At 50.0% G+C, this 24,545-nt stretch overlaps 1 protein-coding gene across 4 annotated transcripts in view; it reads right to left on the bottom strand.

The window, feature by feature from the left end:
- PTPRO (protein tyrosine phosphatase receptor type O) overlaps nucleotides 1-24,545 on the bottom strand; it is an 814,046-nt gene that overhangs the window by 195,231 nt on the left and 594,270 nt on the right. For all 4 annotated transcript variants that reach the window (XM_069228459.1, XM_069228458.1, XM_069228461.1 and 1 more), the window contains exon 13: nucleotides 7,674-7,813. In XM_069228459.1, coding sequence (XP_069084560.1) covers nucleotides 7,674-7,813 — 140 coding nt within the window. The remainder of the gene's footprint in view (nucleotides 1-7,673; nucleotides 7,814-24,545) is intronic.

Below are 24,545 nucleotides of genomic sequence, written 5' to 3'. Positions count from 1 at the left end.
ACAGTGGTGTTGCCCACTCTACCCCTGGGGTGTGACACTTGTCCCCTCCCCAGGGATAACTCTGTCCACCCGGACAGCAAGCCACAGTGATTACTGACAGCTGCCAGGGATGAGAGCCAGGCCCCAGGCCTCTCAAAGCTCTCCAACCACTGTGGCTGTGGAGAGTGGGGGGCGGTAGCCCCAGGTGCTGGGCACCCTTTAACCACTCTCCCTTCCACCAGGTCAGGGATGACAGCCTGAACCTGGTCCTCCCCTCTGGGGCTTTGTACCCTCCCTCCTGGAGCGGTACCCCCAGAGTCCAACATGGTCAGGGTGCTTACAGAAGTCACCCTGTACCATTCCTCCACCAGTGCAGGGCTGTTAACCTGCAACTGGCCCTCCAACCTGGGGCCTGTACCTTCAGGTTGGACTAGGGCCCGGGGTGAGGCTTCCCTCCCACTGCCTTCCCTTCTGGGGTCCAGCACCCTCCAACTAGGAGTGGCCTCCTCAGAAGACAACATGGTAGGGGCACTGTTATCAGTAGCCCCTCCCTCCAGGTCCGGGGGGACACCCTGGACCTGGTCTTCCAGCCCAGGGTCTGTACCCTCAGACTGGATCACTGCCTGGCAAACCAGGACTTCCTGGGAGGCACACCTACCCCCCACCAGGTCAGAGTTTAACCTCTGCACCTGACCATTCAACTCAGAGTCACCACCCTGAAGTTGAACAATTGCCTGGCACGCCAGGACTTCCTGGAGGGCACACTGACCCTCCACCAGGTCAGAGTTTAACCTCTGCACCTGGCCATTCAACTCAGAGTCACCACCCTGAAGTTGAACAATTGCCTGGCACGCCAGGACTTCCTGGAGGGCACACTGACCCTCCACCAGGTCAGAGTTTAAACTCTGAACTTGGCCATTCAACTCAGAGTCACCACCCTGAAGTTGAACAATTGCCTGGCATGCCAGGACTTCCTGGAGGGCACACTGACCCTCCACCAGGTCAGAGTTTAACCTCTGAACTGGGCCATTCAACTCAGAGTCACCACCCTGAAGTTGAACAATTGCCTGGCGCACCAGGACTTTCTGGGAGGCACACCTACCTCCCACCAGGTCAGAGTTTAACCTCTGAGCCTGGTTCCCCAACCCAGGGTCACCACCCTGAGGTTGGGCAATTGCCTGGCACGCCAGGACTTTCTGGGGGGCACACCTACCCCCCACCAGGTCAGAGTTTAACCTCTGAACCTGGTCATCCAACCCAGAGTCAACACCCTGAGGTTGGACAATTGCCTGGCACAGCAGGGCTTCTTGGGAGGCACACCTACCTCCCACCAGGTCAGAGTTTAACCTCTGAACCTGGGTATCCAACCCAGAGTCACCACCCTGAGGTTGAACAATTGCCTGGCACGCCAGGACTTTCTGGGGGGCACACCTACCCCCCACCAGGTCAGAGTTTAACCTCTCAACCCGGTTATCCAACCCAGAGTCAGCACTCTGAGGTTGGACCACTGCCTGGTACACCAGGACTTTCTGGGGGGCACGCCTACCCCCCAACAGGTCAGAGCTTATTCCCTGAACCTGGTTAGCCAACCCAGAGTCAACACCCTGAGGTTGAACCATTGCCTGGCAGGCCAGGACTTCCAGGGAGGCACACCTACCTCCCACCAGGTCAGAGTTTAACCTCTGAGCCTGGTTCCCCAACCCAGGGTCACCACCCTGAGGTTGGGCAATTGCCTGGCACGCCAGGACTTTCTGGGGGGCACACCTACCCCCCACCAGGTCAGAGTTTAACCTCTGAACCTGGTCATCCAACCCAGAGTCAACACCCTGAGGTTGGACAATTGCCTGGCACGCCAGGACTTCCTGGAGGGCACACTGACCCTCCACCAGGTCAGAGTTTAACCTCTGCACCTGGCCATTCAACTCAGAGTCACCACCCTGAAGTTGAACAATTGCCTGGCACGCCAGGACTTCCTGGAGGGCACACTGACCCTCCACCAGGTCAGAGTTTAAACTCTGAACTTGGCCATTCAACTCAGAGTCACCACCCTGAAGTTGAACAATTGCCTGGCATGCCAGGACTTCCTGGAGGGCACACTGACCCTCCACCAGGTCAGAGTTTAACCTCTGAACTGGGCCATTCAACTCAGAGTCACCACCCTGAAGTTGAACAATTGCCTGGCGCACCAGGACTTTCTGGGAGGCACACCTACCTCCCACCAGGTCAGAGTTTAACCTCTGAGCCTGGTTCCCCAACCCAGGGTCACCACCCTGAGGTTGGGCAATTGCCTGGCACGCCAGGACTTTCTGGGGGGCACACCTACCCCCCACCAGGTCAGAGTTTAACCTCTGAACCTGGTCATCCAACCCAGAGTCAACACCCTGAGGTTGGACAATTGCCTGGCACAGCAGGACTTCTTGGGAGGCACATCTACCTCCCACCAGGTCAGAGTTTAACCTCTGAACCTGGGTATCCAACCCAGAGTCACCACCCTGAGGTTGAATCTTTGCCTGGCATGCCAGGACTTCCTGGGGGGCACTCTCACCCCCCACAAGGGACACACCGTCCCCAAGGGCCACACAAGAGTCTGGTTGGCGCAGGTCTCCCGACCTCTGCCCATCCGGCAGAGTCTGGGTTTCCCCCAAACCAGAAACGGTTTCACCTGGGTCATTCCTGGGGGGCTCTGCTCTCAGAGCTGTCCCCTGACTCCCAAGGTCCTCCACTGGGGTCTGCAACCCCCTCTCAACCCTATGTCTGGACTTCTGCACCCCCTCACTATGAGGGGTACTGCCAGACACCAGAACTGTTGGGATGCTGGCTACAGTCACCCCCCCAAGTTCTCCTGACACTGCGGGGCTTCCCTCAAAAGGTGGCCCTACGGTACAGGCTAGGCTTCCCTCCTGGTGTTCCCTCATGGAACCCTCTAGGACCTGGGACCTACCTGGGACACTACAATCCTTTCCCACCACACTCGGTTGGGAACCACCTAGACCACTCCCTTCAGGAGCACCCCCAAATGCCTCTTCAGACTCTCTGGTACTCACCCAGAAGTCTGCCTCCATTGTAAGTTCCCTGGGGTCAGAGAACTCACACTCCACCTGGTGTTGGCGTAGCTCTGGAAAATAAGGACCAGACATATGCTCTCCAGCAATTACATCACTCTGCCCTTCACATGTATTAACCACAGTACCCTTCACCCAACCACCCAGTAACTCAACCTTGGAAAAGCACTCTACTTCACCCTCCTGAGACTGGTGAGACAGTATCTGTCTGTCCCTGACACTCAACCCAAACTCTTCTGGGATGTCTCTACACTCTATATCCAGGACGTCCACCAGGGGGGAACCCTTTTCTCTGTCACTCTCTGCTAGAGTCAGTAAAGTGTCCCTCCCCCCAGTAGGAATATGACTCCCTGTGCCAGTTCCCCAATCCTTCTCAGGGACCCTGTGCATAACGGGAACTACCTCATACCCTTGAACTGCCTGGGGTGTGTCAACTCCCTTCTTCAAGTTGGGCACCACATCTCTGGGCTTGTGCCCTTCTTCAGCAGTACTAGATGCAAGATTTTTGCTGCCACCATCTGAACTGGACTCAGCCCTTCCGGCCTCCAGTTTCAGCTCTTTACAGCTCAGCTCTTGAGCTGCAATCTTTTCTTCTTCCAGGGCTAAGAGTCTTTTTGCCTCAACCTCTGCAAGATACTCCTCTAATTGTTGCTCCTGTCGCCTTTGACTTCGGAGCCATTCATCTATTTCTGGGTCACTGTCCAACTCTGAGTAGTCTTCCTCCTCATCTGAGTAGTCTTCCTCCTCATGTGCGTAGTCCTCCTCCTCATCTGAGGGGTACTTAGTCATTTGGTTTCTTGCTGCCTCTCTCTCTGCCCATCTTTCCTCCCCCCAGACTATGTAGTGATGGAGCATCTCCGCTTTAGTGGATCTCCTTGCTACAGGAAGGCCCCATTGTCTGCAAAGCTTCCTTAGGTCAGCCTTAGTGAGGTGGTCAGTACGAACAAAGAATGAGTAGGTACACAATCCCATTTTGATAAGATCTTATCAGCAAAAACCAAAATCCAAAGTCCAAAATATCAATAGTATATCCAGGAGGACATCAGAGAACCAAGAGCCAAAAAAGATGAAAAATCAAGTCGACCTTCAACTGTGGGTAGGTAGTGAAATACTTAGCTACTGTATGTCACTGCACAAACACAAGTCCTATCCTCACCGCTAATCACCAATGTTAGAAATGGGGTTTTTGGTTGGCAGTTAGGTTGCCCTCTGTCCAAGCAAGAACCCTCACTCTAGTCAGGGTAAGTCACACACAATCCAAAATCAGCCTGTGCTCACCCTCCGGTAGCTTGGCACGAGCAGTCAGGCTTAACTTAGAAGGCCATGTGTAAAGCATTTGTGCAATAAATCATACAACACCATAGCATAACACCACAAAAATACACCACACAGTATTTAGAAAAATATATAATATTTATCTGGGTATCTTCAGGTCAAAACGATCAAAGTTGCAATATGAATTTGTAAAGATATCACTGAAAAGTGATATAAAGTGTCTTAAGTCTTTAGAAAGTAAACAGAGTCTCTTTCAAACACAAAGTACCTGGTTTCTGGTGGAAAATCTCCTCAGAGGGCCACAAAGGAAGAGGTGAGTGGAAAAAGGGTGTGTGCGTCGATTTCTCCCCAGCACACACGGACTTGCGTCGTTATTTTCCACGCGGGGAAGTCGGGCGTCGTTTTCCGGCGCGCGGACAGTCTCTTTCTGTGGGTCGCGGGGATTACCAGATGTCCGGGTCTGTGCGTGGATTTTCCTGCTTGTTTTCCGGCTGTGCGTCGTTCTGCGGGGCTGCGCGTCGAAGTTTCGATCTCACGGCAGGCGTCGCGTCGATTTCTCCTGCGGAGTCAGGCGGCGTTGTCCTTGCGAGGCCGTGCGTCAAAGTTTTGATCTCACGGCAAGCGTCGCGTCGATTTCTCCTTCGGAGTCGGGCGGCGTTGTCCTTGCGAGGCCGTGCGTCAAAGTTTTGATCTCACGGCAGGCGTCGCGTCGATTTCTCCCGGGAAGTCGGGCGGCGTTATCCTTGCGAGGCCGTGCGTCAAAGTTTCGGTCGTCCCGAAGGCGTCGCGTTGATCAGCGTCGGTGTGCGCCGTTTTTCTTGCCGCAGAACAAGCTGTGCGTCGAAAAGTTCGGCGCACGGAGCGTCCAAGAGGAAGAGTGAAGTCTTTTTGGTCCTGAGACTTCAGGGAACAGGAGGCAAGCTCTATCCAAGCCCTTGGAGAGCACTTTTACAGCCAGGCAAGAGTTCAGCAAGGCAGCAGGCCAACAGCAAGGCAGCAGTCCTTTGTAGAAAAGCAGACAGGTGAGTCCTTTGAGCAGCCAGGCAGTTCTTCTTGTCAGGATGTAGTTTCTGGTTCAGGTTTCTTCTCCAGCAAGTGTCTGATGAGGTAGGGCAGAGGCCCTGTTTTATACTAAGTTGTGCCTTTGAAGTGGGGGTGACTTCAAAGAGTCTCTAAGAAATGCACCAAGTTCCCTTTCAGCTCAATCCTGTCTGCCAGAGTCCCAGGAGGGGGGGTGGCAGTCCTTTGTGTGAGGGCAGGCCCTCCACCCTCCCAGCCCAGGAAGACCCATTCAAAATGCAGATGTATGCAAGTGAGGCTGAGTACCCTGTGTTTGGGGTGTGTCTGAGTGAATGCACAAGGAGCTGTCAACTAAACCTAGCCAGACGTGGATTGAAGGGCACAACAAGATTTTAGTGCAAAGAAATGCTCACTTTCTAAAAGTGGCATTTCTAGAATAGTAATATTAAATCCGACTTCACCAGTCAGCAGGATTTTGTATTAGCATTCTGGCCATACTAAATATGACATTCCTACTCCTTTCAGATCAGCAGCTGCCACTTCAACAGTGTATGAGGGCAGCTCCAATGTTAGCCTATGAAAGGAGCAGGCCTCACAGTAGTGTAAAAACGAATTTAGGAGTTTCACACTACCAGGACATATAACTACACAGGTACATGTCCTGCCTTTTACCTACACAGCACCCTGCTCTAGGGGTTACCTAGGGCACACATTAGGGATGACTTATATGTAGTAAAAGGGGAGTTCTAGGCTTGGCAAGTACTTTTAAATGCCAAGTCGAAGTGGCAGTGAAACTGCACACACAGGCCTTGCAATGGCAGGCCTGAGACAGGGTTAAGGGGCTACTGAGGTGGGTGGCACAACCAGTGCTGCAGGCCCACTAGTAGCATTTAATCTACCTGCCCTAGGCACATGTAGTGCACTCTACCAGGGTCTTACAAATAAATTAAATAGTCAATCATGGATAAACCAATCAGTAGTACAATTTACCCAGAGAGCATATGCACTTTAGCACTGGTTAGCAGTGGTAAAGTGCCCAGAGGTCAAAAGCCAACAACAACAGGTCAGACAAAATAGGAGGAAGGAGGCAAAAAGTTTGGGGATGTCCCTGTCAAAAAGCCAGGTCCAACAGTAACCATTACCGTTTTTGCAGCAGTTCCAGTTTGCCATACTGCAAGCAATCCTACAGTTTCTTTCACACCTAAAATCCAAGATGGGGAAACCCATCTCCCCTTCTACAGAACCTGTGGGCCTACCCATTGATGTGACCAGGGTAATGGGCAGCCTCCTCCTCTGTGGTCACTCCAAACTAGTTCTGGGGACAGCTTTCTGCCACTGGGATTGGGGTCTGTCTGACTGGAGGATAAAATCTGGGACTTTTCTAGATATCATCTGACATTAACTTATATCAATGGAGGCCACTTTGGTGTAAATGAAGCTTCTGGATACACCCAAACTGGTCTTCCAATTGCAAGTGAGATAATAACATTGGACAATGTGAACTGAGGCTTGCACAAACTACTGTGGAGCCTGCCATGCTCCAACCTCCGCCTACACAACAGTGTCTAGCACTACCACCACAGAACACTACCTGCATGACACAGCACCAGAGTCTGCAATGCTTCCATGTATGTAGAGGTGTTCGATTTTATTGTAATCCAACATCAAGGCTGGGCCAGTTCTGTGCCAGAGCCCATCCGAGCTTCTACCTCACATTAATAACAACCATGAAGGTCACATTCTCCAGTCAGTGTCACTTAATCCTGACCTGTAAATCATACAGGAATAGAAATACTTCCTGTCCTAATGAGATGATCAGTTACAATCAACCAATAACTGATCAATTTGCGAGATTGATATGTAAAAAAATACTTACAACAGACAATGGCAAGTGGAGTAGGCACTTGAAGGAACTCGTGCATGTCTATTTGCATTTGGCATGCATACATGAATTGTATAAACTGTGTGAAAGTGTGACACAGAAACATGCGACTCTTGCCAAAACTAAAACAAAATCGCCTTCTACAAGATTGTGTGAGAAAATCCCAGCCTTTGAGACTCCGCGATAAATAGTAATCCCAGAGACAATTGCGACTCTAGTTTCGCATAATGTAGACACAGATTGGATGTTAGAAACACAAGACATCTTGATATGGGAGTAAAATATTTTTACAGACTTCAAGTAAAATAGTCAACCTTTCTATTTGGAAATAACTGATCACTCCCGGAACTACTGAAGGGAATATGGGCCAGGTGCTTGATTCTCCAGCATTTTAAGTCACAAACATTTTACTTCAATTTACACACTTGAAAAAAATAATGTTCTAACAAACTTACCTTTTCTTGCCGATCCATGTTTGGGTCTACTGGCCAACAGAAGACTTCAAAGAAATCAGACACTCCTTCTTCTACCCACAGCAGGGTCACAGATGTCTGGGTCTTATTGACAGCAAACAAAGATTTTGGTGGCGCCGGCTCTAAAGACAAGAAATATTTTCTGTTAAGAAATGGATTATGGCCTCTGGAATTCAATTTGCAGCTGGCCGGAATGGATGAGTTTTTTAAATAAACTCTTTTCCAGCACATCATACAAAAGAAAGTCACGCAATGCAGGGCAGCAGGTAAAGTTGCATTGCTGCTTTGCGTGAACAGGAGTAGAACTGCTCTATATAAATTGAGATGTGGACTTCTGGCTGCCATGCGCCGATGCAGACATCTTTGCGCCACAGTGCACGGGTGTCTGCTTTGGGGGAATAATAGGATATGGAGGAAGGGGTCACTTCTAGTACAAAAATTATGCTTTAGGGCATTTCCCACTTTGCATGAGTGCTGTTCAATGCAGCACACATGCCTAGTAGGAACAAGCATTTGTAATGCAATGGGTCTCGTGCTTGCTCAAGTTAGAGCTATTAGCGTTGTAAATTTCGAACTGGACTTTACTTGCCATACAAACTGAAAATAAAAAGTAAAATAGTTGACATAAGTGAGCCGATTCAAAGCGCCACCGCTGCCATGAGCATGAGCGCCAAGGAGAGACACAAAAGGAAAAAGAAGTTCACTCACAGTCAAAGTTATCAGCAAAAGTGTAATTATCCATGTAACAGGGTCAATGGTCAAGGCGGTAACCAAACCGGCCCAAGGAGGGACAAACGTAAAGCATTTACCAATGAAAACAAAGGATTTTTGAACACACAATATTTTATTTAATACATTTTGAAGAAAATCCAGATCTCAGGTACTTTATTTTAACATTGTCTACACAACAAAATAAACTGCACTAAGTTGTGGGTAAGACTAACATGCACTACCAGTACTCCATAAGAATGTATTGTCTCAGATACTGACGGGCTTAGTTGGAGGCACCTAATTCAATTAGGGAAATATAAAGAAAATCAAAGAGGGAAATGAAAAAAACATGATGGCAGCTCATGCCTTGGAGTCTAAATAGTTAGATAAGCCTCACGGCCCCACACTAAGTCCATAACAACAAATTTAGGATTATAATGGGCTGCCAATAATACAAGACATTGAGACTGTGAGGAAGGTCTTATATGATGTCCTATAGATATGTGGTGCTATTGCCTGAGGTTCATGTCCAGTTCCTTTTTATTGATGAGACTTGCTGCAAAACTAGTCAGGCCCCATTTTGGCCGAACCTTTTCCCAATGGGCATGGTCTAAAATAAGAAAGAAGGAAGTGATAACGTTTTATGTGAGCTTACCTGTGTCTTATACAGAGAACCCAGGTTAAGTGTGTATTTATGAGCATTTGGAAAATAAAGATGCTGATGTGCATCGGACTGCACTGCCTCGAGTAACCTGTAGTCATGATGTGATGTTCTGCCTGCATGTACCATCAATTTAAATCCAGGTGTCCCAGTGTGTGAGGTTCTGAGCAGCGGTTGCAGAGGTGAAAGCCGGGACTTTTCACACCCATGGAGTGTAGGAAAATGATGAGTCACTCTCTTCACATAGGCAACTAAGTCTGAGGTTTATCTGGGAGCAGAGTTAACACAGTTTGCTGGTGGCAGTTCACAGAAATTCAGAACCAAGTATCCTTCAGTCAAAGATGACATGTTTTTAAGACATTCCTTAAGCGAGTGATGGTATTTGGGTGAAGTAGTAAAGACTTTAATATGGGCTAGTGGAAGATGGAAGCATCAAAGAACATCGAAGAACCTAAAGAGGCTAAGACAGGCGTTGAGAACACCACAAGGGTGTATGTGTGTGTGTGGGGTGCGTGTGTGTGTGTATATATGTGGTATTCTCAACGCCTATCTCCAGCTTGTGTATGCACCAGGGCACATGTTCCCAAGGATTGAAGAATGACCATGTGTGTTTTCACTACTACTGAGAGCTGCTCTGCCCATAGGTTAATATGAGGGAAAATGTATAATTAATCCTAGCTGCAATAGTATATTGCAGTGGAGCAGCCTCATAATATTTACTTTCATTAGATTCCCAAAGACAAACCCTTTCCAATGGTAAAGGTTGTTTTGTCAGTAATACCTTGGAAATGCATATCCAGAAAGTGGGCATTTCAATTATCTATAATCCCTTTTGTGTGCCTTTTTAATTCAAGCTCCATTCCACTGAGGCTGGGGGAAACCACGTCTGTGCATTCCCTAGCAACAGCTACAAAACATGGGCAAATGGAACAAGAGACCTCTTACAATTGATGGCCTGGCTGGAGTCAGATCATGGCACCACTAAAGATAAAGATGTACATTCCATGGCCCCATGGTAGACAGGACTGCATTTTAGGGGAGACATCTGTGTTTCAAAGGGAAATACTTTGACCTACTCCCACCTTCAAAGGTACACTTGAGAATAACAAGAGATACCACACTTCAGCAATTTAGAGATACACTTGCAGGTAAGCAGATGGAGTCCCTGAACTGTGGGGTGCACACTTCCAGAGAAATCAGTTGTGCACTGGAGTATTTTCTGTCTAGGAAGGGATCACACACCCTTCTTGTATTGTGGCTGGCCTGGGGACACTGCTTGCTGCAGTGTGACACTCTGAAGTGTGCTCCCCAAGCGCTTGTTGACTTGCCCTCTGTTCTGTATGGAGGTCTCAGGGACATCAAAGACCTCCTTTGAGGGACCTACAACTTTTACCGTGTCATCTGGAGAGTGGTGGCCTCCTATGCATCGATGCAGTCCGCTGAATTCAACCGGGTAGCAGTGGTGTGAGTGTAGAACTGAGAATGTGCCTGGGGACTGGATTTGCCTGTGCAGAGCCTTCAAAGTACTGCCTGAATTCAGGGAGTGTGGCTCTTTATCATGGGGCCATGTCACGCATAAGCGTTTGATTGTTAGTGAATGGATTACTGGTTGCGAGACCCGACGTGGCCTGCTGTTGTCAAGTGGGCTGCATTTCTCTCGTGCTACACCTGACTGAATTCTCATTGCATGCGGTGTCCATGTCACTAGTTGCGACCCTCAGAAGTGGGGCGTAGCCACAGCAGTGCTGCATTCTACCTTGTGGGTACCGTTGATCTGAAATCTGCATGTGTGTGTGACTAGATTGGTATGGGTCAAGACATTGTGCACCAGACGTTGTGCCTCATTCCAGGGAGGTAAAGAATGGGAACTGATTGTGTGTTCAGAAGTGCACCAGGTATGGTGTCTCATTCCCAGGAGGTGCTGTAGTGGTAACCTTTCGTCTGAAAGCAGGATTGTCTGCTGTGATGCAAGTCATCATGCACCAAACACTGTGACTCAGTCCAGGGAGACACTGCTTTGGAACTTCTTGTGTGCAAGTGGGAGTCTCTGGTGCAACTCAAGTGATTGCACTCCAGATGTTGTGCCTCAAACCAGGGAGGCACTGCATTGGCAACCTTTTGGGTGCAAGCAGGATTGTCTGGTGTGACTCAAGTCAGTGTGCACCAGACATTGTGCCTCATTCCAGGGAGCCACAGCATTGTACCTCGTTGTGTGCAAGTGAGATTGTCTGGTGCGACTCAAGCCATTGCGAATCAGATGTTGTGTCTCATTCCAGGGAGGCCGGCACTGGTGACCCTTCAAGCATGAGAGGATTTCTGATGTGACTCAAGTCACCAAGTACCAGACATTGGTTATGGTCCCCGGGGGGCCCTGCATTGAGCACTTTTGTGTGTGCATTCGGAAGCGTCTGGGTTGACTCAGGTCATCGTGCATCAGGCCTTATACCCATACCAGGAGAGCATGGAATTTGGTAAACTCTTAGGCCCATATTTATACTCTGTTTGCGCTGGATTTGCATCAATTATTTTGGCACAAATTCGGCATAACCTAACTCCATATTTATACTTTGGCGCTAGACCTGTCCAGTGCCAAAGTTAAGTTATGGTGTTTCAGTCATTTTTTGTACGTGAAAACCTACCTTGCGCTAATGACATGCAAGGTAGGCGTTACCGTGCAAAAAATGACTCTAAGGCATGTGCGCCTTATTTATCCTCTGGCGTCTAAATGACGCACAGGAGGAGGCGGGCCTTAAAACAAGGCGCCCAGCCAGATTTGCGCAGTTTTTTAATGCCTGGGTCAGGGTAGGCGTTAAGGGACCTGTGGGCTCATTTCCATGGTGGGAGACCATGGAAGCAGTCCACAGGTGCCCTTCCCTGCACCCAGGGACACCCCCTGCCACTCTCGCCCACCCCTGGAGGACACCCATGGATGCGGGGACCCATCCATAGTGAGTGCAGGTAAGTGCACGTAAGTATATATATATTTTTTTTTAAGTGGCATAGGAGGCCTAATTTGGTGTAGGGGCAACAAGGGGTTTAGCATCAGAGAATGACGCTAGTACGTCGAGGCACAAAAAAAAAGCCTCTGCCCAGACTAGTGTCATTTTCTGACATTAGAACCCCATAGACATGACTCCTGTCTCAGTTAAGACAGGAGTCATGCCCCCCAGCCCAGTGGCCATGCCCATGACCTATGTCCCCTGGGCATGGCCACTGCGCCCAGTGCCATGTACGGGGTCCAAGTTAAGCCCCCCTATGGCACTTCGTAAAGAAAAGAGAAAATACATGCCCATACCTACCTCTAACTTCCTGGGATGGGGTCCCCCCATCCTTATGTGTCTTCCTGGTGTGGGTGTGGGTGGGGGTGGGTGAGGGGGTCCCTGGGCCAGGGAGGGCACCTGTGGGCTCTTTCCATGGTCTCTTGGAAAAAGGCCAACACGTCCCCTAACCCCTAGCCTGATCCATGCGTTAAATAATGGCAAGGCCCCCATCCCCCTGTGCTGGATTTTAACAGGGGGGATAAATAGGCATTCCAGTGCCATATTTATCCCCCCTGCTAAAATCAAGCTCTAAGGCCATATCGTTTTTTTTGCACTGGAATGCCTACCTTGCATCTCATTGACGCAAGGTAGGTTTCCACATCTAGAAAATGATGTAAACTCCATAACTTTGGCACTAGACGTGTCTAGCGCCAAAGTATGAATATGAAGTTAGGTTTGCGCTGAATTAGCTCCAAAAAAAAGGACGCTAATTCACCGCAAACAGAATACAAATATGTCTCTTAGTGTACTTATTGTATGGACATGCTGTGCCAATGCTTTACACATTGCTCTGTGATAAGCCTGACTGCTCTGTGCTAAGCTACCCAAGGGTGTGCACAGGTTATACAATGTGTGTAATCACACACCCCTGGTGAGAGTGGTAGGTTCTACCTCGCTAGGACCTCGCCTCAGCCAAACAGAATGTGCCACCTCTAACATTTGGTGTCAAGCGGTGGCATAGGACTTGCATTTGCACAGCACAACTTCAAATTGGCAGAAGTGTTCCTTTGTTCCTAAAGTCCTGAAGGACAGATTGACCTTGGTGTCAGGGCTTGTTGTTCCCCATAGATCTCTATTTCGGCTCTGGCTAGTTTGCCACCATGCCTGAGGTCCCACCTAAGCGGGGACCTGTTTGAGATGGAGGAGCTGGACCTGTATTCAGTGACACAACTGGAAGGCTCCTGCCAGGAGAGGGGGGTACTTGACAGGGGAAGTGCCACAAAGGCTGATCTCCAGATAGCCCTGCCATTGTGGGCAGAGGCCCACCCAGAAGGGTCAGTGAACAGTGGGAGAGATCCTGAGCATGTGGTGGGACCTGAGCTGGTACGTGGGTTTTTGGATGGACTAGCGGTGGACATTGGGAGCCCCTGTACCTCGGGCGGAGGGTCTAGTGGTCACCGGCAGCAGTGTTCTCCAGGGGCATGTCTTCTGAAAAGCAGGAGGACAGAAGGGAAGAAAGAACACTAAAGTAAGAACATGCCAAACAGGACAAGAGGACAAAGAGCAAGTCCTAGCCCTTGCCAACTTAGAAAAATAGCAGGTACTTGCCATATTGGAAAGCAAGCAGGCCTTAGCTGCAAATGGACTAGCCATGGAAGAGAAAAAGATGGCCCATGATCTTAGTATCAGAAAATTAGACATAAGAGCCCTACAATTAGGTTCCAACTGTGGTAATGGTGGCAGCGCAACTGCTGCATCTGACAATGAGAGTAGAGGTCAAATTCCCAATAAATTAATATCAAATTTCCTGTGGGGGGACATCAAGAAATGACTGGCACCTTATGAGGGGGCTTTAACTTCGCTTGGGGTCCCAGAGGACGTCTGGGGGATAACTTAGGGCAAATCTTCCCTATGGTGGTGAGAGATGCCCTCTTGGCTTCAGCATGGGAGGGCGTGGTGAGTTACACTGTCAAGAAAGTCATTCTGATCCATAGGTTTGGGAGAAGGTAACCCAAACTGTCTGTCTGAATCAGGAGTGATCTCTTACTCTATGCTGGAAAGACATTGGGGGGGTTTCCCTCAGTTGGATGGGCCAGCTATCTCCCACCATGGGTGTGTGAGATGCGAATCAGAGTAGGCAGCTCCCCATGGAGCTGGGTGGTAAATGGGTCTCATGCTCCTTCTCAAAGGCAGTGCTGAGTTGGGGACCTACCAGAGACAGGAGGTCCCATGTTCCTTCTCAAAGGGAGGGGGAATGCGGAAACAACCCAGCACCAAGGAAGTCTCATGTTCTCTCTCTCCAGGTGTGTGAGGTGTCGGAGGCAGGCAAGAGGCCTCATGTCTCTTCTCAAAATGATTGAGGAGCTGAGGGCAGGTAAAAGCCTAAAATGTCGTACACCCAGCCCCTGGGCCTGATGGATCCCCAAAGGGAGTACCAGGTGGGTAAGCTGGCCAGTGCCAGAAGGAACTCCACTGAGGGGCATCTCTAGTAGCAAGGGGACATGAGAGGACATCCAGAACTAGTAAACCATCAGTTCTGGATAGGGATGGGACCATGTCCAAGAAGGGGAGCAGGGGAAAGAAATCTCACCCCGTGGCTGGCCCCAGGGTATAGACTCTGGGCTGGGGCATCAGGCACAGTTAACCGTCCCTGGCCTGGTCAGTCAGAAAGGGGGAGAAAGGTGCAAGGCATCTGGGGCCATGGGTTCCCCCTTTTGGGGGCCACCAGCGGCCAAGGTTCTTGGGAGGCTAGGTGCCGGGTTAAGGATGCTGTAGACTGTTGGCACTCTTCACCTGGTCCTGTTCCAGTGACCTAAGGTGGCCCTGGGGGTAGGACCAGGAGTGCCACACCTGGGGCTGGAGGGGGTCAAACCCTAGAGTGGGCCCAGGGGCAGCAAAGGAGATCCTATGGGGATGAAGGGGTCATCGTCTAGGCTTTATTGCCCTGAGCAGGCTGGTTTATCAAAGGGATGTGGAAACTGCCCTGAGTTTAGGCTGGGTAGGAGTTCGTGTTGGGCATGGCCCTTCTTATGGGATTTCCCTGAAACTTTTTCTTTTTTCTTCCAGTTTTTGCTGACTCTCTGCAGTGGCCTTATGACTCTGGGCACTTTTCCTGAGTGAACTTCCCAAGCGGGGACCAAACCTCCAATTTGCCGACTGATGCCTATTCAGCCTTTCTTACTTTCTTTCTTTGTACCTTTGCTCTGGGATCCTGATTAAGTGTAACCACCAGCCGCTAGGTTGCTTCATTTCTAACCCTGAGGGGACGGGAATTGGTTGGAGGAACATTTGGATCCAAGTGGGATTTGTGGACTCATTTACACCTCATCTGCCGGCTGTCAGAGGACCCCATTAGGGTGCTGGAAGCAAATATGTGCAAGAGCGTGCATGCTAGCGTGACTGATATCCATGGCACCGCATAGCAGTGTGAAGTGAGAGCGTGGGAGCGAGTGTCTTGGCTTCATTTGACCATGCTGTAGCGTTGCGGTGCATGTTGTTGACAACAGCTCTTGGCATTGGCATTTACTGGTGCGACCTAGGCAGCAGAGCTATTTCAAATGTTCTATAGTTCTCTGTATGTATCCTTTGCTGATGTTGTTAGGAACCGGGATGCATCCTACAACTATTTTAATGATAATGATAAGATTTGTAGAGCGCATGAATGCCCCCAGGGCATTTATATTGAATTAGGGTGATCGCTGGGGTGGGTCTCATGCTGCCAACATGGTTGTACCGCAGGTGGGTGCAGGGAGGGAAGTATTGTTGTCTCACATGTACATACTGCTGATGTCGTATTAACACTGTTGGGTCTCGTACTACTACTGATCTTTCTGAATGTGATTTATACCCAGATTTACATGATGTTCATGTAGTGTTAATTCATGTGTGTGTTGAATACAAACTTTATTTACATACACCTCGTGTGAAGTCTTGTTTGTGACACTCAGTGCACTTATTGTGTGGATGTCCTGTGCCAATGTTTATGCATTGCTTCTGTGATAAACCTGACTGCTCTGTGCCAAGCTACCCAAGGGTGAGCGCATGTTATACAGTGAATGTAATTACCCACCACTGATCAAAGTGATAGGGTCTTCTTGGCTATGGCCTCGCCTCAGCCAACCAAAACGTGCCACCTCCGACAACAACTTACAATCCTGCTGCGATAAAATACTTCAAACAGTTGATTTCCAGGTGGGCCAGAGTGTAAAATTAGCAGAATGTGCAATGAGAGAAAATAAAGTCTAATAAAGATCAAGGTGCTGTTGGTGTAGCATCCTAAAGCAATTAGTGGTCTCAAGGTTGGTAAAAACATATTGTTTGAGACCAATAAAAAGCTTTATTCTGGCAGGGTTCCACATCGAAACAGAATTCCACCAGGCCAAAATATGTTTATGCAAAGCCCGAAGTCATTGTCTCTGTGCTCTGGTCTCTTGGCAGAAGTCAGTGAAAGCAAGAATGCACTTACACTCAAGTTACAGATTGGTCTTCAGGGGAGCATCATGTTACAAAATAGCGTCACGCAGGTCAGGCTGCCCTAAACTACACTAACTGCACTGACACCATGACTGAAATCAGATTACTCTTCCTATCCACCACAATATTGGAACAGAGAGGCAGGGCTCGATGGATAACATGAATATCTCTCAGCATTCTCCATCTATTGGTGTTTCAGGGATGGGAGGGAATCACTTAGATTCGCTGTAATCGATTAGATTACTATTAGATTCGATTACTACATCAATTATCAAGCATTTCCATCATGCTTTCATGGCTCTTGTCGCCACATTCTGAAAGCCTGCAAGCTGCCTAATCTCCTTAGCAGCTAAATGAAAATGAGATTCCACAGAATATTGCCTGTGTTCATCGCCTCATTTATGCATTCCATCTTTTCCATTCCAGGTTCGATGCCTGATACTGCCTTGTCCCTCCCATTACGATGCAGAGTAGTAATGCTCCCTAAAGCCACCACTATGGGGCTCATTCTGAGCCCGGCGGGCGGCGGGAGCCGCCCGCCTGGAGGGAGCCGCCAAATGACCGCACTGCGGTCAAAAGACCGCGGCGGCCATTCAGACATTTCCTCTGGGCCGGCGGGCGCTCTCCAAAAGAGCGCCCGCCGGCCCAGAGGAAATGCCCCTGCAACGAGGACGCCGGCTCAGAATTGAGCCAGCGTAGTTGCAGGGGTGCGACGGGTGCAGTTTGCACCCGTCGCGTATTTCAGTGTCTGCATTGCAGACACTGAAATACACAGTGGGGCCCTCTTACGGGGGCCCCTGCAGTGCCCATGACATTGGCATGGGCACTGCAGGGGCCCCCAGGGGCCCCGCTGCACCCCCTACCGCCATCCTGTTCCTGGCGGGAGACCCGCTAGGAACAGGATGGCAGTAGGGGGTGTCAGAATCCCCATGGCGGCGGAGCGCGCTCCGCCGCCATGGAGGATTCCCCCGAGCAGCGGGAAGTCGGCGGGAGACCGCCGACTTTCCGCTTCTGACCGCGGCTGAACCGCCGCGGTCAGAATGCTCGTGGGAGCACCGCCAGCCTGTTGGCGGTGCTCCCGTGGTCGGTGGCCCTAATGACCCCCTATGTCTCTCTGATCTCTCAGCAGTTCAGCCATTGCTGAATCATCCTCTTCAAATTCAGCAGCTCCTCATTGTCTTGCGTTTGCTCCCTAGTTTATTCCCCTGTGTTTTCACTGTCCAGTCTCTCAGCCAGCTTTTATTCAGCCAGGCTCATAACAGGTTACTGCCAGCTCTGCATAATCTGGGGAATGTGACTACATGCCGGCATCGGCCCCCACTGGCCACGACTCCCAGGAAGGAATCACGCGAGGCGGATCCACTTAGGCCACCTCACTGCACCAGCTCTAGGCGGCTCCCGCTACTCCTGCACAGTGTGGACAGCCTTCTGCCACCCACAGGTCCGAGTGCGCATGAGCTGGCCTCAGGGAGCTTCCATTGCCTGGTGGTCTCCATGTCAAGAGCTCACACTGAAAGAGCAAGGCTCTATCTGTAGGAAGTTGGCTCTGTATGTGCTATTTCAAAGTAAGGAATAGCATGCACAGAGTCCAAGGGTTCCCCTTAGAGGTAAAATAGTGGTAAAAATAGATAATACTAATGCTCTATTTTGTGGTAGTGTGGTCGAGCAGTAGGCTTATCCAAGGAGTAGTGTTAAGCATTTGTTGTACATACACATAGACAATAAATGAGGTACACACACTCAGAGACAAATCCAGCCAATAGGTTTTTATATAGAAAAATATCTTTTCTTAGTTTATTTTAAGAACCACAGGTTCAAATTCTACATGTAATATCTCATTCGAAAGGTATTGCAGGTAAGTACTTTAGGAACTTCAAATCATCAAAATTGCATGTATACTTTTCGAGTTATTCACAAATAGCTGTTTTAAAAGTGGACACAGTGCAATTTTCACAGTTCCTAGGGGAGGTAAGTATTTGTTAGGTTAACCAGGTAAGTAAGACACTTACAGGGCTTAGTTCTTGGTCCAAGGTAGCCCACCGTTGGGGGTTCAGAGCAACCCCAAAGTCACCACACCAGCAGCTCAGGGCCGGTCAGGTGCAGAGTTCAAAGTGGTGCCCAAAACACATAGGCTAAAATGGAGAGAAGGGGGTGCCCCGGTTCCGGTCTGCTTGCAGGTAAGTACCCGCGTCTTCGGAGGGCAGACCAGGGGGGGTTTTGTAGGGCACCGGGGGGGACACAAGCCCACACAGAAATTTCACCCTCAGCAGCGCGGGGGCGGCCGGGTGCAGTGTAGAAACAAGCGTCGGGTTTGTAATGGAAGTCAATGGGAGATCTAGGGATCTCTTCAGCGCTGCAGGCAGGCAAGGGGGGGGTTCCTCGGGGAAACCTCCACTTGGTCAAGGGAGAGGGACTCCTGGGGGTCACTTCTCCAGTGAAAGTCTGGTCCTTCAGGTCCTGGGGGCTGCGGGTGCAGGGTCTCTCCCAGGTGTCGGGACTTAGGATTCAAAGAGTCGCGGTCAGGGGAAGCCTCGGGATTCCCTCTGCAGGCGGCGCTGTGGGGGCTCAGGGGGGACAGGTTTTTGTACTTACAGTCTTAGAGTAGTCCTGGGGTCCCTCCTGAGGTGTTGGATCGCCACCAGCCGAGTCGGGGTCGCCGGGTGCAGTGTTGCAAGTCTCACGCTTCTTGCGGGGAGCTTGCAGGGTTCTTTAAAGCTGCTGGAAACAAAGTTGCAGCTTTTCTTGGAGCAGGTCCGCTGTCCTCGGGAGTTTCTTGTCTTTTCGAAGCAGGGGCAGTCCTCAGAGGATGTCGAGGTCGCTGGTCCCTTTGGAAGGCGTCGCTGGAGCAGGATCTTTGGAAGGCAGGAGACAGGCCGGTGAGTTTCTGGAGCCAAGGCAGTTGTCGTCTTCTGGTCTTCCTCTGCAGGGGTTTTTCAGCTAGGCAGTCCTTCGTCTTGTAGTTGCAGGAATCTAATTTTCTAGGGTTCAGGGTAGCCCTTAAATACTAAATTTAAGGGCGTGTTTAGGTCTGGGGGGTTAGTAGCCAATGGCTACTAGCCCTGAGGGTGGGTACACCCTCTTTGTGCCTCCTCCCAAGGGGAGGGGGTCACAATCCTAACCCTATTGGGGGAATCCTCCATCTGCAAGATGGAGGATTTCTAAAAGTTAGAGTCACTTCAGCTCAGGACACCTTAGGGGCTGTCCTGACTGGCCAGTGACTCCTCCTTGTTTTTCTCATTATTTTCTCCGGCCTTGCCGCCAAAAGTGGGGCCTGGCCGGAGGGGGCGGGCAACTCCACTAGCTGGAGTGTCCTGCTGGGTTGGCACAAAGGAGGTGAGCCTTTGAGGCTCACCGCCAGGTGTGACAATTCCTGCCTGGGGGAGGTGTTAGCATCTCCACCCAGTGCAGGCTTTGTTACTGGCCTCAGAGTGACAAAGGCACTCTCCCCATGGGGCCAGCAACATGTCTCGGTTTGTGGCAGGCTGCTAAAACTAGTCAGCCTACACAGATAGTCGATTAAGTTTCAGGGGGCACCTCTAAGGTGCCCTCTGGGGTGTATTTTACAATAAAATGTACACTGGCATCAGTGTGCATTTATTGTGCTGAGAAGTTTGATACCAAACTTCCCAGTTTTCAGTGTAACCATTATGGTGCTGTGGAGTTCGTGTTTGACAGACTCCCAGACCATATACTCTTATGGCTACCCTGCACTTACAATGTCTAAGGTTTTGTTTAGACACTGTAGGGGTACCATGCTCATGCACTGGTACCCTCACCTATGGTATAGTGCACCCTGCCTTAGGGCTGTAAGGCCTGCTAGAGGGGTGTCTTACCTATACTGCATAGGCAGTGAGAGGCTGGCATGGCACCCTGAGGGGAGTGCCATGTCGACTTACTCGTTTTGCCCTCACTAGCACACACAAGCTGGCAAGCAGTGTGTCTGTGCTGAGTGAGAGGTCTCCAGGGTGGCATAAGACATGCTGCAGCCCTTAGAGACCTTCCTTGGCATCAGGGCCCTTGGTACTAGAAGTACCAGTTACAAGGGACTTATCTGGATGCCAGGGTCTGCCAATTGTGGATACAAAAGTACAGGTTAGGGAAAGAACACTGGTGCTGGGGCCTGGTTAGCAGGCCTCAGCACACTTTCAATTGTAAACATAGCATCAGCAAAGGCAAAAAGTCAGGGGGCAACCATGCCAAGGAGGCATTTCCTTACACAACCCCCCCCCAAACGAAAGAGGATGAGACTAACCTTTCCCAAGAGAGTCTTCATTTTCTAAGTGGAAGAACCTGGAAAGGCCATCTGCATTGGCATGGGCAGTCCCAGGTCTGTGTTCCACGATAAAGTCCATTCCCTGTAGGGAGATGGACCACCTCAACAGTTTAGGATTTTCACCTTTCATTTGCATCAGCCATTTGAGAGGTCTGTGGTCAGTTTGAACTAGGAAGTGAGTCCCAAAGAGGTATGGTCTCAGCTTCTTCAGGGACCAAACCACAGCAAAGGCCTCCCTCTCAATGGCACTCCAACGCTGCTCCCTGGGGAGTAACCTCCTGCTAATGAAAGCAACAGGCTGGTCAAGGCCATCATCATTTGTTTGGGACAAAACTGCCCCTATCCCATGTTCAGAGGCATCAGTCTGCACAATGAACTGCTTAGAATAATCTGGAGCTTTTAGAACTGGTGCTGAGCACATCGCTTGTTTCAGGGTGTCAAAGGCCTGTTGGCATTCCACAGTCCAGTTCACTTTCTTGGGCATTTTCTTGGAGGTGAGTTCAGTGAGGGCTGTCACAATGGATCCATATCCCTTCACAAACCTCCTGTAATACCCAGTCAAGCCAAGGAATGCCCTGACTTGAGTCTGGGTTTTTGGAGCTACCCAGTCCAGAATAGTCTGGATCTTGGGTTGGAGTGGCTGAACTTGGCCTCCACCTACAAGGTGGCCCAAGTAAACCACAGTTCCCTGCCCTATCTGGCATTTGGATGCCTTGATAGAGAGGCCTGCAGATTGCAGAGCCTTCAAAACCTTCTTCAGGTGGACCAGGTGATCCTGCCAGGTGGAGCTAAAGACAGCAATATCATAAAGATAAGCTGTGCTAAAGGACTCCAAGCCAGCAAGGACTTGATTCACCAACCTTTGGAAGGTGGCAGGGGCATTCTTTAAACCAAAGGGCATAACAGTAAACTGATAATGCCCATCAGGTGTGGAGAATGCTGTTTTCTCTTTTGCTCCAGGTGCCATTTTTATTTGCCAGTACCCTGCTGTCAAGTCAAAGGTACTTAGGAATTTGGCAGCACCTAACTTATCAATGAGCTCATCAGCTCTTGGAATTGGATGGGCATCTGTCTTGGTGACAGAGTTGAGCCCTCTGTAGTCCACACAAAACCTAATTTCTTTCTTCCCATCTTTGGTGTGAGGTTTGGGGACTAAGACCACTGGGCTAGCCCAGGGGCTGTCAGAGCGCTCAATCACTCCCAATTCCAGCATCTTGTGGACTTCCACCTTGATGCTTTCCTTAACATGGTCAGATTGTCTAAAGATTTTGTTTTTGACAGGCATGCTGTCTCCTGTGTCCACATCATGGGTACACAGGTGTGTCTGACCAGGGGTTAAGGAGAAGAGTTCAGGAAACTGTTGTAGGACTCTCCTACAATCAGCTTGCTGTTGGCCAGAGAGGGTGTCTGAGTAGATCACTCCATCTACTGTGCCATCTTTTGGGTCTGATGACAGAAGATCAGGGAGAGGTTCACTCTCTGCCTCCTGATCCTCATCTGTTACCATTAACAGATTCACATCAGCCCTGTCATGGAAGAGCTTAAGGCGGTTCACATGGATCACCCTCTTGGGGCTCCTGCTTGTGCCCAGGTCCACCAGGTAGGTGACCTGACTCTTCCTTTCTAGTACTGGGTAAGGCCCACTCCATTTGTCCTGGAGTGCACTGGGAGCCACAGGCTCCAGAACCCAGACTTTCTGCCCTGGTTGGAACTCAACCAGTGCAGCCTTTTGGTCATACCAAAACTTCTGGAGTTGTTGGCTGGCCTCAAGGTTTTTGGTTGCCTTTTCCATGTACTCTGCCATTCTAGAGCGAAGGCCAAGTACATAGTCCACTATGTCCTGTTTAGGCTCATGGAGAGGTCTCTCCCAGCCTTCTTTAACAAGGGCAAGTGGTCCCCTTACAGGATGACCAAACAGAAGTTCAAAGGGTGAGAACCCTACTCCCTTCTGTGGTACTTCCCTGTAAGCGAAAAGCAGACATGGCAGGAGGACATCCCATCTCCTTTTGAGTTTTTCTGGGAGCCCCATGATCATGCCCTTTAATGTCTTGTTGAATCTCTCAACTAAGCCATTAGTTTGTGGATGGTAAGGTGTAGTGAATTTATAAGTCACTCCACACTCATTCCACATGTGCTTTAGATATGCTGACATGAAGTTGGTACCTCTGTCAGACACCACCTCCTTAGGGAAACCCACTCTGGTAAAGATACCAATGAGGGCCTTGGCTACTGCAGGGGCAGTAGTCGACCTAAGGGGAATAGCTTCAGGATACCTGGTAGCATGATCCACTACTACCAGGATATACATATTTCCTGAGGCTGTGGGAGGTTCTAGTGGACCAACTATGTCCACACCCACTCTTTCAAAGGGCACCCCCACCACTGGAAGTGGAATGAGGGGGGCCTTTGGATGCCCACCTGTCTTACCACTGGCTTGACAGGTGGGGCAGGAGAGGCAAAACTCCTTAACCATGTTGGACATATTGGGCCAGTAGAAGTGGTTGACTAACCTCTCCCACGTCTTGGTTTGTCCCAAATGTCCAGCAAGGGGAATGTCATGGGCCAATGTTAGGATGAACTTCCTGAACAGCTGAGGCACTACCACTCTCCTAGTGGCACCAGGTTTGGGGTCTCTGGCCTCAGTGTACAGGAGTCCATCTTCCCAATAGACCCTATGTGTTCCATTTTTCTTGCCTTTGGACTCTTCAGCAGCTTGCTGCCTAAGGCCTTCAAGAGAGGGACAGGTTTCTTGTCCCTTACACAGCTCCTCCCTTGAGGGTCCCCCTGGGCCTAAGAGCTCAACCTGATAAGGTTCAAGCTCCAAAGGCTCAGTTCCCTCAGAGGGCAGAACTTCTTCCTGAGAAGAGAGGTTCCCTTTCTTTTGCTGTGTTGCAGTTGGTCTCCCAACTGACTTCCCTGTTCTCTTGGTAGGCTGGGCCATTCTTCCAGACTCCAGCTCTACTTGTTCACCCTGTGCCTTGCATTGTGCTCTTGTTTTCACACACACCAGTTCAGGGATACCCAGCATTGCTGCATGGGTTTTTAGCTCTACCTCAGCCCATGCTGAGGACTCCAGGTCATTTCCAAGCAGACAGTCCACTGGGATATTTGAGGAGACCACCACCTGTTTCAGGCCATTGACCCCTCCCCATTCTAAAGTAACCATTGCCATGGGATGTACTTTTCTCTGATTGTCAGCGTTGGTGACTGTGTAAGTTTTTCCAGTCAGGTATTGGCCAGGGGAAACCAGTTTCTCTGTCACCATGGTGACACTGGCACCTGTATCCCTCAGGCCCTCTATTCTAGTCCCATTAATTAAGAGTTGCTGTCTGTATTTTTGCATGTTAGGCGGCCAGACAGCTAGTGTGGCTAAATCCACCCCACCCTCAGAAACTAGAGTAGCTTCAGTGTGGACCCTGATTTGCTCTGGGCACACTGTTGATCCCACTTGGAGACTAGCCATACCAGTGTTACCTGGATGGGAGTTTGGAGTGGAACCTTTCTTGGGACAGGCCTTGTCTCCAGTTTGGTGTCCATGCTGTTTACAGCTATGACACCAGGCCTTTTTGGGATCAAAGTTTTTACCCTTGTACCCATTGTTTTGTGAAGAGGCTCTGGGCCCACCCTCCTGTGCAGGTTTTTGGGGGCCTGTAGAAGACTCTTTACTATTTTTAGTTTTGGTTGTCTCATCACCCTTCCCCTGGGGAGTCTTTGTGACCCCTTTCTTTTGGTCACCCCCTGTTGAAGTCTTGGAC

The sequence above is a fragment of the Pleurodeles waltl genome, chromosome 4_1, assembly GCF_031143425.1.
Source record: "Pleurodeles waltl isolate 20211129_DDA chromosome 4_1, aPleWal1.hap1.20221129, whole genome shotgun sequence".
NCBI classification, from domain to species: domain Eukaryota; kingdom Metazoa; phylum Chordata; class Amphibia; order Caudata; family Salamandridae; genus Pleurodeles; species Pleurodeles waltl.
Note: the sequence above shows the minus strand (reverse complement) of the source record. Positions and strands in the feature narration are given on the sequence as shown.